Genomic DNA, 16371 nt, shown 5'->3' on the forward strand with positions numbered 1-16371 from the left:
CATTATACACCTTCCCTGTATTTGTACCACGTTGTGTGCATGCGTCCAAGGTTGCCTGCGCCTGTGTCATGGGTGGCTTGTCCTGCCGTCGTTACTCTCTCAGTGCACGAGTCAAGCCAAGTCATCGAAACCTCACTACGCATATGCGCTGCCACGCCGAGTAGCAGCGCGCATTATTTCTGAGACGAAGTGTAGGTAGCAAAACTATGTCGCTCCAAAACCTTAGTGACCTGGAAACTGCGTCCACGGTTGCATGAGCACGCTGAAAAGTTGCTCAAGACGCGCTGACGAGCATGGGATCATGACGTCATGCGAAGGCAGCGCCACTTTAATGCATACTACTAACGCAGGCCTATATGTACATTTTTATGGAATAATACCTTTTAATATAACAAAATGAACAATATTTCAATACTAACAAAATAATCGTCGACTGCATACGGTCACGTGGTCGTATACATCGGATCGTTCATGTTTTTGCCTCCAGAGGCGCGCCACAGGTCATTTTTCGCGATTTTCAATTAAGAAATAAAAATATAAATCCACCTCTTACGGAAAAAACAGGGTTGGTTTGAGTCAATACGACGGACAATCTTTCCATCAATGGAGTCATCTCATTTCATGTTCTGGGCAGTTGTCGGTTCTTTAATGCTCTGTGTGCTTTGTTTACACTATGCTCGCTGATCGATGCCAGAAAATGTGCTCAATAATGGGTGTAAGCCTGTAAAGTGGGGAAACAATTTTCAAAATGCTTTATAAACTTTTCTCTTTGCATGTTAATATAAGAGTGAAAAGTTTGCAAAATCATCTACACAGCATTGCAGCTAGAATAAGAATGGAAAATAGTTTGGCACTGTGTATATGTTGTTCGCTCGTACTTTTGAAGGTGTCTCTTCATCCAGCCCTAAACGAGATTCTTCTAACCTAAATCAGATTCTTCAAACCTTCTAACCTGTTCTTCTAATCTAAACCAGAAATCCATTAACCCTTTGAGAGCGAAATATTTTGACAGATGCAACCCTGCAAGGTCAGATTTTTTTATTGTAGATTTAAAATCTTTATGCATTAACTTCCTACTCGCCAGAGTTCACAGTTTTTAGACACGAGTGTTATGCTTTCAAAGAAAGCCCTTTTGCGCATTGTCTAAGCAATGCTAAAAGTTCATCCATGACTATGCATTGAATAGAACGTAGTCATAGCTTTTGAGAGTGCTGCAGGTATTTCGACATCTTGATGACATTGCTATAATTTTATGTCTTCTACATTTGATTGTTTTCATAATCAATTTTGTATCTAAAGGAAAGGAATTTGCATTGGATTGTGTGTAGCGCCAGTTTTATGCAATGAATTTTAGCTGATTTTGACATACAGATGACTCAGGTCCATGACGATGCCAAGGTGCTTAAGGTCTTTAGATGCATAGATGACTTTCTAATAATTAAAAAAAATGCCTTGCGTTTGACTACCAATAATGGAGTGGTTGACCTCTGAGAGACGAAATGCCATGTGGCTTTCTATTATGCATGAGCTTTCCACTGCACATCAGTTCTACAGGATCTCGCAAGGTGGAGGAAGGGTTATGAAAGGGAAAATTGCTATTCACACATTTGTAGCATAAAGCTACGAGGATATTCATGCAGATTTCTTAGAAAAGCTTCCTATATTTTTGTAACAATGTGCACATGAAACTCCTATCCTCAAAAGAAAAACAACAAGAACTAAGTTTACAAAAAATACTTATAGTAATGTATTTTAAGCAGAAAGCATCAAGCACATGTTGAAAATTGGAGAAAACAGAACTTATATTGCTTGTTGAGCAGGAAGATTGAGGAGTAAGATTGAGGAGCAACTCGCGTATTTTCAGAAAACACATTTTTTTTTTTGCTTCCAAGTGCAGCTCTTTGAGCATTATTGCGCATGCAAACATGTGTTGGTGTGGTATGAAAAGAAGCAATTGTTCTTGCTTGGAGAGTAAAAGTAAACCCCACAGGTTGAACAGTGGCATACGCCAATTTCCTTGCATTCAGAAAAATTGCATTGCTGCTGCTTCTGGCTCCAAAGCACCCAATGATCAACGTGCACCAGAAGATAAAAAATTCACCATGCAATAAAATAAAGACGACATATTGAAAAATTTTACCTGATTCAGTCGTAGAATCGTTTTGGGTCAGTTTCACCTGGGCTGCGATGAAAGAACATTCATCTGCAAATTGTTGCATTTTTGCAGCGTAGTTGCTTTTCACCAATGCGGCCTAAGTATTCTGAAATAATAATGCTGCTCGGTGTTTGCAGAATTGGGAAGATGTGAACAACTCATTATATTTGTGTTGGGTAATTCTAGGAGGAAACTGACTTCAAAGTGTTCGAACTTACTTAAGTATGCACTGATGATTACATACTGCTCCTGACTGGCTCTATTCAAATTAGCTTCTACCGCTGTAGTGTAAATGGCTGCACTTGGTGCGGAAATTTCAAAGCTGTGTCGCAGATATGCAACAATTTACACAGGAAGCGCAAATCTTGCAAAGGCATGTTTTCATATGAAGTTGTGTGTGTGTGTGTGTGTGTGTGTGTGTGTGTGTGTGTGTGTGTGTGTGTGTGTGTGTGTGTGTGTGTGTGTGTGTGTGTGTGTGTGTGTGTGTGTGTTTGCGTGGTATGTTTCAAACTTTAGGTGTTGTACAGTAAAAGGTTAAATACTCTCGTGCCCTCCATTGGGCCTGTAAATAAATAAAAATAAAATTAGCATTTGGTTACCATATCTACGAATAACTGTAAAAGCCCATCGTGAAGCAACAAATGGCACAACCACCCATAATTCACTTTGCCATTGTTTATTGTTTATGAAAACCAAGATTTCAATAAAAGTGGCTTCTTTACTTTTTAGAAATGCCAGCCTTTTTCCAAAACCAAATGGAGAAACAAAAACGAATAGTAATGTAGGGAATGTGAAAGCTACACTACTGATATAGCTGTGCTGCACAACCGGGACCATTAAAAAATATTAGTGTCCCTTTGCCGTCTGTTCCTCATACAGCGAGTGTACCATTTACAGGCTGTGGGTTCATGCCTTGGATCCTACCTGGAGCTGCAAGTGCAATTTTCTTACTCTGCTTGGAAGGCCTTGAGCAAGATTTCCAAAAGTTTGCCTCAAGAGAGAAACTCCAGCAAGTCGGCAGCGGCAAAGTCATCAGCAGAGCTTGCTGCTACTATTAAAAAACACTTTGCTAGCTTACTGCATAAATTGGGGCCAAATACAAAACAGGTTTGTATAAAGCAGTGGATAAGTGTGACATATTTTGGTCATGACTTCAGCATGGGAGTTATGGTGTTTGTGCATGTTAACGAGCTGAGTCAGGACACAGTGACTTTACAGAGTTATTGGTGTCAGGAAGCATTGCCTCCTTTCTGTAATAGCAATTGTAAGGACATTCCAAGCAAAAATTTGCCATAGCCGTGACATTTTGTGTAAAGTTCAAGTGCGATAAGTTCCTGTTGTGCTCTGTGCATGGTGTATGAGTCATAGCGGCGAGGGGTAGGTGCATGCACTGTATAGCGAGGTTAAGCAAGCATGTGGTTGAGGAGTGGGTGTGTGGATGAAGTGTAAGTCTCCTTCTTTAGTCTTATGCAAAATAAGTGCAGGATTTACGCATTAATCAAGAAAATGAAAGTGTATTCATGTACTAGGCATTTGTTTGTTTTCTTGAGACGTTTGATAATTCGGCATTCAGTTAATTCAGACATTTCTTCCGGTCCTGTGAAATCTGAATTAACGAGCTTTTACTGTCATTTTAAAAGATGAATTGTAATGCAATAGCTCTCCAGAGCATCACTTCTTTTCCATCTGCAAGCCTCCTTGACATTATTACTGTGGAGCATGATACTGGCGAACAAGGACACGAACTCATAGTAGTAGACACCAACACCACCAGATTTGGTGTTGTTAGTGTCTTCCTACTAGTCCGTGTCCTTGTTCATCAGTGTCATGTTCCATATTTATAACCAGAACCGACTAGTCCAGATATCTCTGCTTAGCTTGAGATTATTGTTTACTTCCATAGGGTTCCCTTGCCACTGGGGTAGCAGACAGCCAGCAAAGCCAGTTCTATGTTGAAGGCTCAGTGCCTGCATCCAGCAGCCTGACATCTACACCTGAAGGGCCCGCTCAGTCTGGCACTAAAGCTCTTGGTTGGACACATACCTCCGAAGAGCTCATAGGATCAACAGGTGCCACTCAGCCTCCCGTGCAACCAGGACAACAAGGTGACTGCACACTGCTTTTTTACAACCACAACCACCGCCTAAATTTTAGTAAGGTCTGCACTTACTGGCATGCTGAAAGCCTGTCTGTTTTTATGCATGATAACTTTTTTTTTCACAGAATTGTCCTGACAGAATAATTTCTTGTGCAGATAGAGAAAGCAGAAAATGAATATCTTTTAAAGAATTTCTGAATAGCAACTTGCTTTGAAGACCAGCAATTAAAATGGTAAATATTACATTGAATTAAGTGAAAGCATTTTAAAAGGTTGTGATAACTTTTTAATTGTAAATCTTGTTATGTGAGAGTTTCTTGTGTCAAGCTTTGACTACATAATAGCTGTAATTTGTGGTTATGGAATGTCTAACATTTCAAACTTCATTTCGTCTCGGCTTTAGAAGGCTTCCCCATTCATATTTCTTGTTCGTGTTTTTCAGGGAATCCATAGTCGCGGCCTTCGGCTTGGTTGCTTCTTCTGTCCCCCACCACTTGTGCATGAAGGCTTGTGCTTAGATGCATGCTCGTTTGTTGAAGTGGTCCACTGACGTACTGTTCTCTTGGAATGAATGAGCCAATTTAGCCCTAATTAATTTAAGTTGTTTCATTTCCACTATCTGCGATTTGTGCTACATTGCCATTCAAGTGATTTTTATGTTGAAATCAGAGGTCAGGCCACCTTAGCGTCCAGATGTGTATGTAGTGGCTGACATTGCACCATCAAATAAATAATTGCACTTATTGTGTATTCTTCTTAAAACTTCCTTGGGACATTTCATTCTGTTTGTGTACCTATGTAGCACATTCTTCCGGCTTGGATGTACTTCCTTAACCAATATAAAGGAAACAACGGAAATGGGCTAAACACAAATGGCCTCCATAAAAGTGCCCAAGGATACCAATTGTCCTACTGGAATGCTGCTTATTACATAATAACAAATTACATAAGTGCGTTTCAGATTTGAATTGACACATTACTAGCAATCCTCACTTAAAGAGACACTAAAGGCAAATAACCATTTATGTCATAGTGAAAGCTCAATGTATGACAACGTCTAAAACGGCAGTATTATCAACAGCAGTGCCCTACTTACCGAGAAATTAAGCTAAATGTATCACACGATGAGCGCCACGAGCGGGACATTTTGGAAATGATCCCAATGACGTGAGAGAGTCCGACTACAATTAACCACTCGTAATCAGACTAGCTGCAATAAAAAAAAGAACCTTCCATGCATTAAGAGACGTAATAAAATGCTGCTTGTTCGTTTCTGTTCGATTCATGGAAAAAAGAACCTCTTTGGCGTTGCTATGGGGAACGGCACGCATGATTCAAAGGTTCCGTTTTGCCGAACTGCGCTTCGCCCGGCACCCTGCTTCGCTCACATGGTCACGTCTCAGTGGTAGTTTCGTACTGCCACGTGCATTTTGCGCGCTCATGAAAATCGCTTTGACAGAAAGTTCGACAAAGTGCCACATGCATGTGATGTTGCCGGATGCCCAAATGGTGCACACCGCCGCGCAGTTAAGGTGGGCAATCTTGCGCATAGCAACAGTGATGTGAGAAAGACAGCTTTCAGACAGGTGACTTGAAGTGTGCTAATGCGATGCGGACCACTAAAACATGATTTTATTTCAAAATAAGCACTTCCTTGGCACAAAAGTAGCACCACAAGGTTTCTGGACCACTATTTCAACAATCAACGTCGACTTATTTGCTTTTAGCCTTTAGTGTCCCTTTAAAAAGGGAAAAGCGAATTTGGTGTTCCCTGTCATCTTGTTCAAAACTCTACATTTTCAACAAGTGTGTTTATTACAATCACATTCAAGCCAGTTATAGTAGCTGCTATTGCATGTCTCTGGATGTAAAGTGATGCGGGGAAAAACATAGAAGGGGGACATGGCAATTAAAAAAAATTTTCTTTTTTTAATTTCTTCATCAATTTTAATTAAACTTCCAGAGTTTATGTATATTTGTGTGCTGATTTCAGATATACAATTATTTTTCTAGTATAATGTGCAGTTTCTCAAATAGAAAATATTTCATCTGTCTTTTGAGGAGCAAGATGTTTCTAAACTGAGAGAGTTACAGAGTAAATCAGCATATCACAATAATCTGGAATCGGAAATGTGTGCAGTGCAACAAGATTGGATGTTTTAAGCCCATTAGAACAAAAGTTATGCTATGTGTAACATTTGCGAGTGAAATCCCAGCTAGAAATTCACTTATTCGTGAATGTTCAACATACCTTAACTTGTTCAAAAGGGTTTAGAGCATCCATTTCTGCTGCACTGCACACAGTTCTGATTCCAAATTGTTGTGATATGCTGATTTACTTTGTAACTAACTCAAGTTACAAAATGTCTTGCTCCCCAAAAGGCACATGAAATATTTTGCATTTTAAGAACTACACATCACACTAGAAAAATAATTGCGTATTTGAAGTCGGTACACATATATAAACTCGCCAAGTTTGATCAAAATGGATCAAGGAATAAAAAAACATTTATGAGAGCAGTGTCCCTCCTTAAGAAACGTATCGATTATTTACTATTTTTGTGCAGAGAGTGGGCTCCTTGGAGTGCTTGACACAGGAGGTGACCTGGAGGACGTGATAAACCTGCTGTCTGCTGCACCACACCCCAGCCCAGCAACAGCTCGTCCTAAAGGCTTTCTGCGTGAAGCAGCCCTTGCTTTGTGGCCCCCACCTGCAGCCGCTGCCCTGGGTAGCTGCAGTGGCAAGCGCACTTGGCCACGGCCCACAAGTGGTGCCCAGCAGGGTCTTAGGTGACTGAATAGGAATAGCACTTTGCTTCGAATATTGTATTGAATATTGAATATTCAAGACAGGCGCTTTTTTCACCAGTAAACTTTTACCATGTAATTATGTTGCAGAAAATACTCTAGTGTGCTATTATCACAAAATCTGGGATTGCTCAAAAAGTATCACTATCTGCACCTGCCAGGAAGCATATTATCATGCTATAGAGTTGGTGCAGCACTGGTAAGCATGAGGGCATGTGTTCGATTCCCTGTCATGGTGGCCACATTTTGATAGGGGCGAAATGTAAAAACACCCATGTACTGTGGAGATAGGTTTAGCACAAAGCTTACCCTACGAGGCGACCGGCAAGGGACGCGACGTTCTCCACTGCCGCAGCGAACAAAGACGCTACGGCCGGGTTCGTCGATTCTCCGGCACGGCGCAGAAAAGGCACTCGAGGCAGGAGGTCAACAAACAACACGGGTTTATTAACCCAAGATGCAGCACAGTACGACAGTCACGGGCTTGCAGGCCGTAAAGGGAACTCCGTAAGACCGATCGAGTACGCTTGCCAGCGGCGCTAAGACTACCACACAAAGGGCAGCGGTCGAGCACACGAACGAGAAGCCGCCTGCTAGAGCAGCGCGTCAACCTCTCGTGCTAGCCTGAGAGCATCTCCCGCCGCGAGCGAATCGTCGGGCGCATCTTAGCTCGTAGGAGAGGAGGATGTCACCAGCGGCCCAATGGGGAATGGCGCTGCGTTGTGACGTAGGCCCGCGCAGCTCGCCAGCGTAGCGTGCCCGGACATGCCAGCGCGGGACGGAGCCGACGCTTGGCTCGCCCAGACAAAGAGGCGCCCTGGCCGCCATCTTGGCGATTGCCGGTGCCTATGTGCGCCCGGGCTACGCGGCCGGCACGCGCGCGGCAGCTGGGGAACGAGGCGCCAGGCCGGGGGACGCTCTCGATCCCCACATCCCCCCCTCCTAAAGACCGAGGCCAGCCTGTGAAAGAGGCTGTCCGAGGCCAAGTGGCAAGGTCAGCTCAGCCGCAAGGGGGCTGGCCAACGGGGCAAAGTCCAACAGGGTGGTGTCGTCTTCCTGAAGGTACAAGTCCAAAAGTCGGCCATGGCCACACAAAAGTTCCACCACAAGGGGAGAGCCCACTGCCGGGAAGAAGGTCCACAGCCCAGGAGGAACGGGGGCAAGACTGCACAAGGGCGGGCAGCCAGCCCGCTTGAAGTTCGCCGGACTGGAGAGGTTGGCAGCCGGGAACGTACGAGGCGTGGCTGCCAGTTGCGTGCGGCAGCCAACCGCCGAAAGTCGCTGGGACGGGGGCCACACAGGAACGGCAAGCCGGAACAGCAGGCAGCCAGGAACGGAAGCCGGAGCGACCACGCTCGGGCCTGGGCCAAAGCTTGAGTGGGCGGACCAGCCACCGAGGGCGGCTGCCGAAGCTGCCAGGTGGGTTAGGCAGGGTGGTGGTGTCTGCAGGCCAGAAGGCAGGAACCAGGCCCCCGCAGGAAGGACCAGGGAACAGCAGACCACAGGTCAGCAACAGGCTGGTGGCACGGTAGAGCCAGGCGCAGGGAGACGACAGAGCGACGCAGGAGTGGACAGAAATGTCCCCGGCATAGCCGGCTTGCCAAAAAGGGTGCCTGCCTGACAGTGCTGCCCAACAAAGGGGGCGCTTGCCAGGTTATGGCTTGGACAACACGTCAGAGGGGATTTTCGGCCAAGAGGGCCTTCTACCACTTACAGACGTGTGCCGCCGCACCTTAGCGGTTATTCTCCATTCACTGTCATGGTATGGAATAAAGTCCAGCTACCTGTCAGTGGGAGAAAGGTTGCTTAGGTGCGTTTCCGCAGGTTGTACCGATGGCGTGGCTTGGAGCCAGCCTTCTCACGGTTTTCCTGCGGTTCGGTGACCGCCTCCCCCCCTCCCAAGTCGTTGCTGCGGGCAACGAAAGGGTTTGAGGGCGGCTGCATGAGCCCGGGGGTTTGCCCGCACGAGACTGCACGCATTGTCACACGAGGAGTGAAGAGCGTCACGTTTAATGCCTGGCCAGGTAGCAGAGCGGCACAACTTTTAGAAAGTCTTACGACCACTCGCATGTCCGGCCAACCGCGAGTCGAGGAAATAGCCGAGGGTGGCTTTCCCGAGACTGCGGGGTACCCCCACCTTGAAAGACTCCTTGGGAGCTTCCTCCGGTGGGATATGGAGCGCAGGAGAACTCCACCGGCGACAAACAGATGCGAATCCAACGTGCCCGCAGCAATACCAGACTGCGTAAACGGCACACGGCGCCGACAGCAATACCAGACTGTCAATACGCGCCCGCTCCTTGGGAGCACGGCTCTTGGAGCCCGAAACGGATCGCACTGCTGTGCCTTTGGTGTCTCTTCTCTGCTTAAGAGGATACCAGCTGACGTGACGTGCTCACCCGAGGCGATCGACTCGGACAGTCACTTCGCCGTCGGGGTTCGCGCCTTTCGACCCACTGGAGCCAGAGGCCCCGGAGTCTACTCGATGCGATTGCTCTCGGGAGTGGCGAACACAAGTGTCACACCGAAACGGGGGCACGCGGCAAGGCGTGAGCCACGACGTTTGAACTCCCTTTCCGGTAGCGCACAACGAAGTTGTACCGCTGCAAAGTCAACGCCCAGCGCGCGAGGCGGCCCGAGGGCTCGCGCAAGCGCTTAAGCCAGACTAGCGCCATGGGGTTCGTTTCCTCCACCAATGGCACTCCATCGACATAGCAGACAAGCTTCCGGCGAGCGAAATCTCGAGTGGCGTTTCGAGTAGCCACCGCGTGCCGAACTTAAAAGGCAGCGGTAGCCACTGCGAGGGTTGCAAGTGGTTGTAGGGCGCCGAAAGGGACGACCTCGTAGCCACAGCTTGGGAAGTCATTCACGATACCCGTGCGCGCGAGAAAGACGCGACCGAGAATCACGGGCAGCGAAAGACCAGGGAGATGCACAAAGCGCTGTCGGCGCGCGCGATTCTCCCAGCGCACAACCAACCGCGAAGCGCCGCACGAAACAGCGGTTCTGCTCGCGAGATGGAAGGCAATGTTTTGCCTGGAGCCGTGCCGCAGTTGTGTGCAGCGCTAATTGCTCCAAGGCAGGCGCCGCCGTTGTAGGGTCGTGCGCCTGTTCTCTGCCATGCACGCCATACCCAAAGGGGCCAATAAACGGCACAGAGAAGAAGGGTTTCCGCACGGACGGATGCATGATGCCTCATGCGACAGGCAAACGAATCGACAACGGAGCACGGTGGCTCACATTTGCCGAAAGCGTCGCCAAGGCGCGCATGAGGAAAATGATCGTCGGAAAACGCGGCGACGGTGTCGCCTATGCGAGCTGGCTCGCGGACGACACTGTCAACCCTTTACGCTCGTGACAACGACGGGCCAGCGAGCGTGTGAACGCCAGCACCATGTGGCCTAGGAAGGGACGTTCCGGTGCGGCGGTTTGGTCACTCAGCTGCGCTGCTAAAAAAGGAAGGCCAGCGAGCGGAGACGACGCATTGGAGGGGCCCGAAAGCACGTACTCCGCGTGTGTCTCGAACAGCAGAGAAAACCCGAAACTGGCTAGGCTAGGACTGTAGTCCACATTCGAGCGGTCATCAACAAAGGAGGCCCCAAGACGGGATCTCTCCCGGTGGCCGAAAGCCGAGGGCCGCTAAGGCGAGCTTACCTCGTGCTGCCGGCGTCGTCCGCATCGAACGAGATCAAGTCCGTCGCCACGGGATCGAGCAGGAACGAGCGCCTCGAGAGGGATTGCTCCGCTGCCATGCCGAAACCAAGTTGGGCGCCAGTTATATGGAGATAGGTTTAGCACAAAGCTTACCCTACGAGGCGACCGGCAAGGGACGCGACGTTCTCCACTGCCGCAGCGAACAAAGACGCTACGGCCGGGTTCGTCGATTCTCCGGCACGGCGCAGAAAAGGCACTCGAGGCAGGAGGTCAACAAACAACACGGGTTTATTAACCCAAGATGCAGCACAGTACGACAGTCACGGGCTTGCAGGCCGTAAAGGGAACTCCGCAAGACCGATCGAGTACGCTTGCCAGCGGCGCTAAGACTACCACACAAAGGGCAGCGGTCGAGCACACGAACGAGAAGCCGCCTGCTAGAGCAGCGCGTCAACCTCTCGTGCTAGCCTGAGAGCATCTCCCGCCGCGAGCGAATCGTCGGGCGCATCTTAGCTCGTAGGAGAGGAGGATGTCACCAGCGGCCCAATGGGGAATGGCGCTGCGTTGTGACGTAGGCCCGCGCAGCTCGCCAGCGTAGCGTGCCCGGACATGCCAGCGCGGGACGGAGCCGACGCTTGGCTCGCCCAGACAAAGAGGCGCCCTGGCCGCCATCTTGGCGATTGCCGGTGCCTATGTGCGCCCGGGCTACGCGGCCGGCACGCGCGCGGCAGCTGGGGAACGAGGCGCCAGGCCGGGGGACGCTCTCGATCCCCACAGTACTTATAGTTAAGTGAACGTTAACCCCTTCAGGGTTTTCGCCGTACATGTACGGCACAAGCTTCCTGGTACCAAAGGGTTTTCGTCGTACATGTACGGCATAGCGTTTATTTTTAAAACGCGCGCCTTTTTCGATCATTTCTTTTGTTTGGCCTGTGCTTCCACACTTCAGGAATACGTGGAATTTTTTTCATGCGCCGATGTCTCTCCGTTGTTTTTTTTTTCGCTTCCCAAAACGGCGCGCCGCCTATCGCTTGCCCATCCGAGCGCGTTCGCGGTGCAGCTGGTTTAAAGTGCGTGCTTTTTTTGATGATTTCTCTTGCTTGGCATGTGCTGCCACGCTTCGGGAATACGTGGAATTTTTTTCATGCGCCGATATCTCTCCGTTGTTGCTTTTTTTATGCTTCGCAAAATGGCGCGCCGCGCGCCGGCTATCGCTTGCGCAACCGAGAGCGCCCGCGGCGCGGTTGGTTTCAAACGCGCGCCTTCTCCCATTTCTCTTGCTTGGAATGTGCTGCCACGCTTCGGGAATACGTGTAATTTTTTTTAATACGCCAATGTCTCTCCGTCTTTTCTTTTTCTTTCCAAAGAGGCGCGGCGGCTTGTAGTCTCGCATCAGAACGCGCGCACGCGGTCCGGCTCGTTTCGGTTTCGTCCTTCGGGTGGTTTTCGCTTCTTGCGCCCGCAAAGCTGATGGCTGTTTGGTTTCTAATCTCTCAAAGGGTCACCGCTTGTTACTCGCTCATTTATTGCACCCCGGCGCGCGATTACATCTGTTTCCGTGCGGCGCTAAATTACACAAACGGCGCCGCCGTGATTGCATTTCCCTTGGGGTCTCGGAAAAACTAACAACGTCTTGTTGGCGATAAGTCGAAGTATTACTGTAGCTTTTTCACTCGTTTTGCTTTCCGGACGGGCGCAAAACCATAGTTTTCTTCCGTGCGCTCACTGACGCAGTTCGCTTACGTTATGGAAGCGCGCGCCGGTTGCGCTGCTGCCGGTGAGTCGAGCAGCGATTCTTCCGATGCGGACTATTCCCCAATTGCCGAATCAGAATCTGATTCATTGGATTTCAGTTCGTCAGACGAGGATTTTTTGACGAGTTCAGACTCCGATGACGATCAAGGAGCGACATCTGAAACGCGTGCGCGGGCAGCCATGCCTCAAAGACTATCACACGCTGAAAAGTTTTTAGTGTTAGAGCACGAGCGTTTTTGAACGGAAACGTACTCTGGTGCGCTTATTTTTGTATGTTTGTGAGCTATGTTTAATACAATGCATAATTTTTATTCATAAAAAACTGTGAAGCTTTTTTTTGGGGGGATTCTGCTTGATTTTACTACGAATAAGCCATATGTATGTAACAACAAAACTGATTTTTTTGTCACTTTACGGTCACGAAAAAAAATTTTAGACAATTTTTTTCTGAAATAGAATCGTCTGAAAAATTTATTTCAGCAATAAAAAAATTACACATTTTTGGACTGGATTTCGCGAAAAAATTCGACCCTCAAAGGGTTAAGGAACCCCAGGTGGTAAAATTAATTGGCAATCATAATCATATTGTAGCTTTGGCACGTTCAACTCCAGAATGACATTTTCTTAATAAAAAAAATTGTTCCTGTGTTAATCCTTTCAGGGTCAATGACGTACATGTACATCCTCCGCGAACACCTTCAAAATGTTCAATGATGTACACCTGTAAGCAGAAGTATACGGACCACGGGAGCGTGTGCCGAAATTCCCATCTGCACCGCCTAGTGGCTAGCCATCTGCTATCGAGAGCATTGCTCTGGCCACAAATTCACCAGAGGAATGCTCTCGACAGTAGACGGCTCGCCACTAGATGGCGCAGACGGCCGTTGCGGCACGCGCTTCTGTGGTCCGTACACTTTTGCTCATGGGTGTGCACGTACGTCATCGCTTGTATGTTTAAAAAGTGCACCTTTTTCAATCAGTTCTCTTGCTTGGCATGTGCTGGCAAGTTGTGGGAATACATTGAATTTTTTTCTTGCCCCGATGTCTCTATGTTTTGTTTTTTTATGCTTTACCACAGTGGTGCACCGGCTATCATGATAGCTTGCCCATCCGGTCGCACGCGGGCGTGTGGCGGCTAGTTTCGGTTTTGTCTTTTGGGTGGTTTCCCGTTCTTGCGCCCGCAAAACTGATGACTGTCTAGTTTAGAATCTCTCAAAGGGTGACCACTTTGTTACTCTCTTGTTTATTGCTCCCCGGGACGCGATTACGGCCGTTTTCATGCACCTGCTGACTTACACAAACGATGCCGCTGTGGTTGCATTTCCTATTTTGGGGACTCATAAAATCCGATCCTGTCTTGTTGGCGATAAGACGAAGGATTGTTATAGGTTTATCACTTGTTTTAGCTTTCCGGACGTGCGCACAGCCTTACAGTTTTCTTCAGTGCGCTCACCTGCGCAGTTCGCTTGCTATGGAAGTACGCCGGTTGCTCTGCTGTGAGTCGAGCAGTGATTCTCCGAAATTGCTGCTCGACTGCCGAATCAGAATCTGATTCATTAGATGTCAGCCCATCATATGTGGAGTTATGAGTTGAGACTCAGATGTTGGTGAACGAGTGCCATCTCAAAAGTTTGCACGGTGATATGGTGCTGACTGGATCAAAGGTGACTTTTCTCCCTCCACGTGTCCACTTTGACGACAATTCATACACTTATTGATGTGCGTCTGTGAGCTATATTTAACAGTCGCATATGCTTTTTTGAGTGTTTATCTTTGTGTTGCTCATGAATAAACCGTGTGTATGTAATAGCACAAACGATTTTTTTGTCGCTTATGGTCACCCTAAAAAAATTAAAATTTTTTCTGAAATGACTTTGCCTGAAGAATTTAAATTGGCAATAAAAAAAATCGACCCTGTGGGGTCGCGTCTGGCAAAAAAATTTCGACCCTCAAAAGGTTAACTGGCCAAAGGAGCTGAAACTCTAGCTTACCGTAAAATACCTATCAAGCGCTCCCCTGCTCGATGTTGGAATAATGCAGGGAACATTGGGAAGGGGGCTCATGCTTGAAACTGCCCAAAATTTCAAGATGGCGGCCAACACCCCCCTCCCCCTGAAAGAAAAAAATTCAGTGCGCTGGAACTAAAAAAACTACAAAGCTTTATTAAAGGGCATTGATTTTAATCTTTTTTCAGACCTGTCAAATGAGTCTTCGGAAAAAATCCGAAAACTAGGCCTAGGCACACTCTCTGCAAGGCTTCTTGAAGTTCTAGCACCGCGGCATTGATGTCAGAGGCAGACAAGGAGCATTTTGAGTTTGTTACAGGGTCCGGAACACACAGCGACTGAAAAAGCAGACGGACGCACGTATTGGCTTTCTGCGACACACGTGTGTGCGTCTGTACCACGACCTGCTATTGAGTGAAATGTGAAATGCACTACGTCTAATGAAGCTGATCATTCCTTGCTAGTTGTGTGCAACGCGTTGCCTACTCGACTGACGCTGCATTGCTGTGTTGCTTGCAGTACTGTACACGCACATTTGCTGTGAGAGTGTCTTTCGTACCGCTCCGCTCGACACAGAGCACGAATGTAGAGAGTAGCTTGTTGGGTCAATGCGGCCACGACAAGCTTCCTGCAAGCGAAGCACACTCCGCACCTCCACGATGCTCGAGCAGTCCTGCTCAAGAAAGTGGCAGTGATAGGAAGCACAGCGCGTCTGTGTCGTTGCAGTACGTTTACAACAGCGCTACGCTTGCTGTTTCTCAGTGGCTGTCGCCGACAAGGTGGGCAGTGCACTTAGAATAATGCAACGCAGCAGGCACAACCAAGCAGATAGCTGAAGATGCTTATTGTGATAGGTTGTCCACAAAAAGTCATACTGGCGCGTCCATGGCCACCATCTTGCCTTCATTCTTTTATGATGCTTATCCGTAAGGGCATCGCCGCAATCGTGCAATATTCGGAATTATTGATCAAGCGGTCCCTCCAGTAGCCGAAAAAGCAGAAGACCTGTTGCAGTACACTGCGACATCACTGAGATGAGGGGCGTAGTTAAGTTATATGCGACAAAAAATTATCGTGTAACCAATGGGCTAGGGGGGGCTTGTTCTATAGTGAACGAGAAACTTGGAATTTCCCAGATTATGAGAGGGGGGTGCTTGCACAGGTGGGGGCATTTTATTGGTATTTTACGGTAGAATGCGGTGTAGGGGGCAGGCGCACTATTTTGCCACTTTGCTGACTGCCTTCGGAGCTCTTTCTCTGCCGATGGGCCTGGCAGTAGTGTCGTTCGAAAAACTAGGAGATTGCACAAAAGGAGAGCTGACCTGTTAAAAAGCATTTATCACAAGCGATGCTGCATGTACATGTTGGCCGTGTACGCTGTCCTTTCAAGGGATTGTAAAGGCGTTGTCACCATGGTAACCACCAAGCAGAAATTCGCTTCTCCTGGCGTGCATTGCTGCTACCAACAAAGAAATAAATGCGATTCTTCCAGAGTAAATGTTACCGAAAGTACGCAGAAAAGGCCTTTCCTTTCTTTTAACCAAAACGCGGAAAAGGTTATGGCTCGCTGGCTTGCACAACTGTGCGCTGCCATGGAATCATTTCAGAACTATGGTGGGGAACACACACATGGCGGCAGAGTGGTCGGGCTGCTCCTCTGGCTTTCCTCTGATGCGGGTGCATGCGTTTGTACAGTGATCTGTAATACCAAGCAAAAATCAGTCCATGTCATATAAAACGTTATACCTTCTTCCGTTTAGAGCCTGTCATACCTAGCTAGCTGTGTACAGTACGTCGCTTACTAAGCTCATTTTGTCAGTGCATTTTCAGCTCAGTAGCAGATCGCTGTACAAATGTGCACGTGCATCAGGAAAAGCTGGACGATTCGTCCATTT

At 47.9% G+C, this 16371-nt stretch overlaps 1 protein-coding gene across 4 annotated transcripts in view; it reads left to right on the top strand.

Moving 5' to 3' along the window:
- LOC119378420 (uncharacterized) overlaps positions 1-16371 on the top strand; it is a 78147-nt gene that overhangs the window by 10356 nt on the left and 51420 nt on the right. For all 4 annotated transcript variants that reach the window (XR_007414613.1, XM_037647585.2, XM_037647586.2 and 1 more), the window contains 3 exons: positions 3053-3262; positions 4059-4260; positions 6821-7043. Coding sequence is in view for 3 of the 4 variants with exons in the window: in XM_037647585.2 (XP_037503513.1) it covers positions 3053-3262; positions 4059-4260; positions 6821-7043 (635 nt within the window). In the remaining variant the exon portion in view is untranslated. The remainder of the gene's footprint in view (positions 1-3052; positions 3263-4058; positions 4261-6820; positions 7044-16371) is intronic.

Source organism: Rhipicephalus sanguineus, chromosome 1, assembly GCF_013339695.2.
Source record: "Rhipicephalus sanguineus isolate Rsan-2018 chromosome 1, BIME_Rsan_1.4, whole genome shotgun sequence".
In the NCBI taxonomy this organism is placed as follows: domain Eukaryota; kingdom Metazoa; phylum Arthropoda; class Arachnida; order Ixodida; family Ixodidae; genus Rhipicephalus; species Rhipicephalus sanguineus.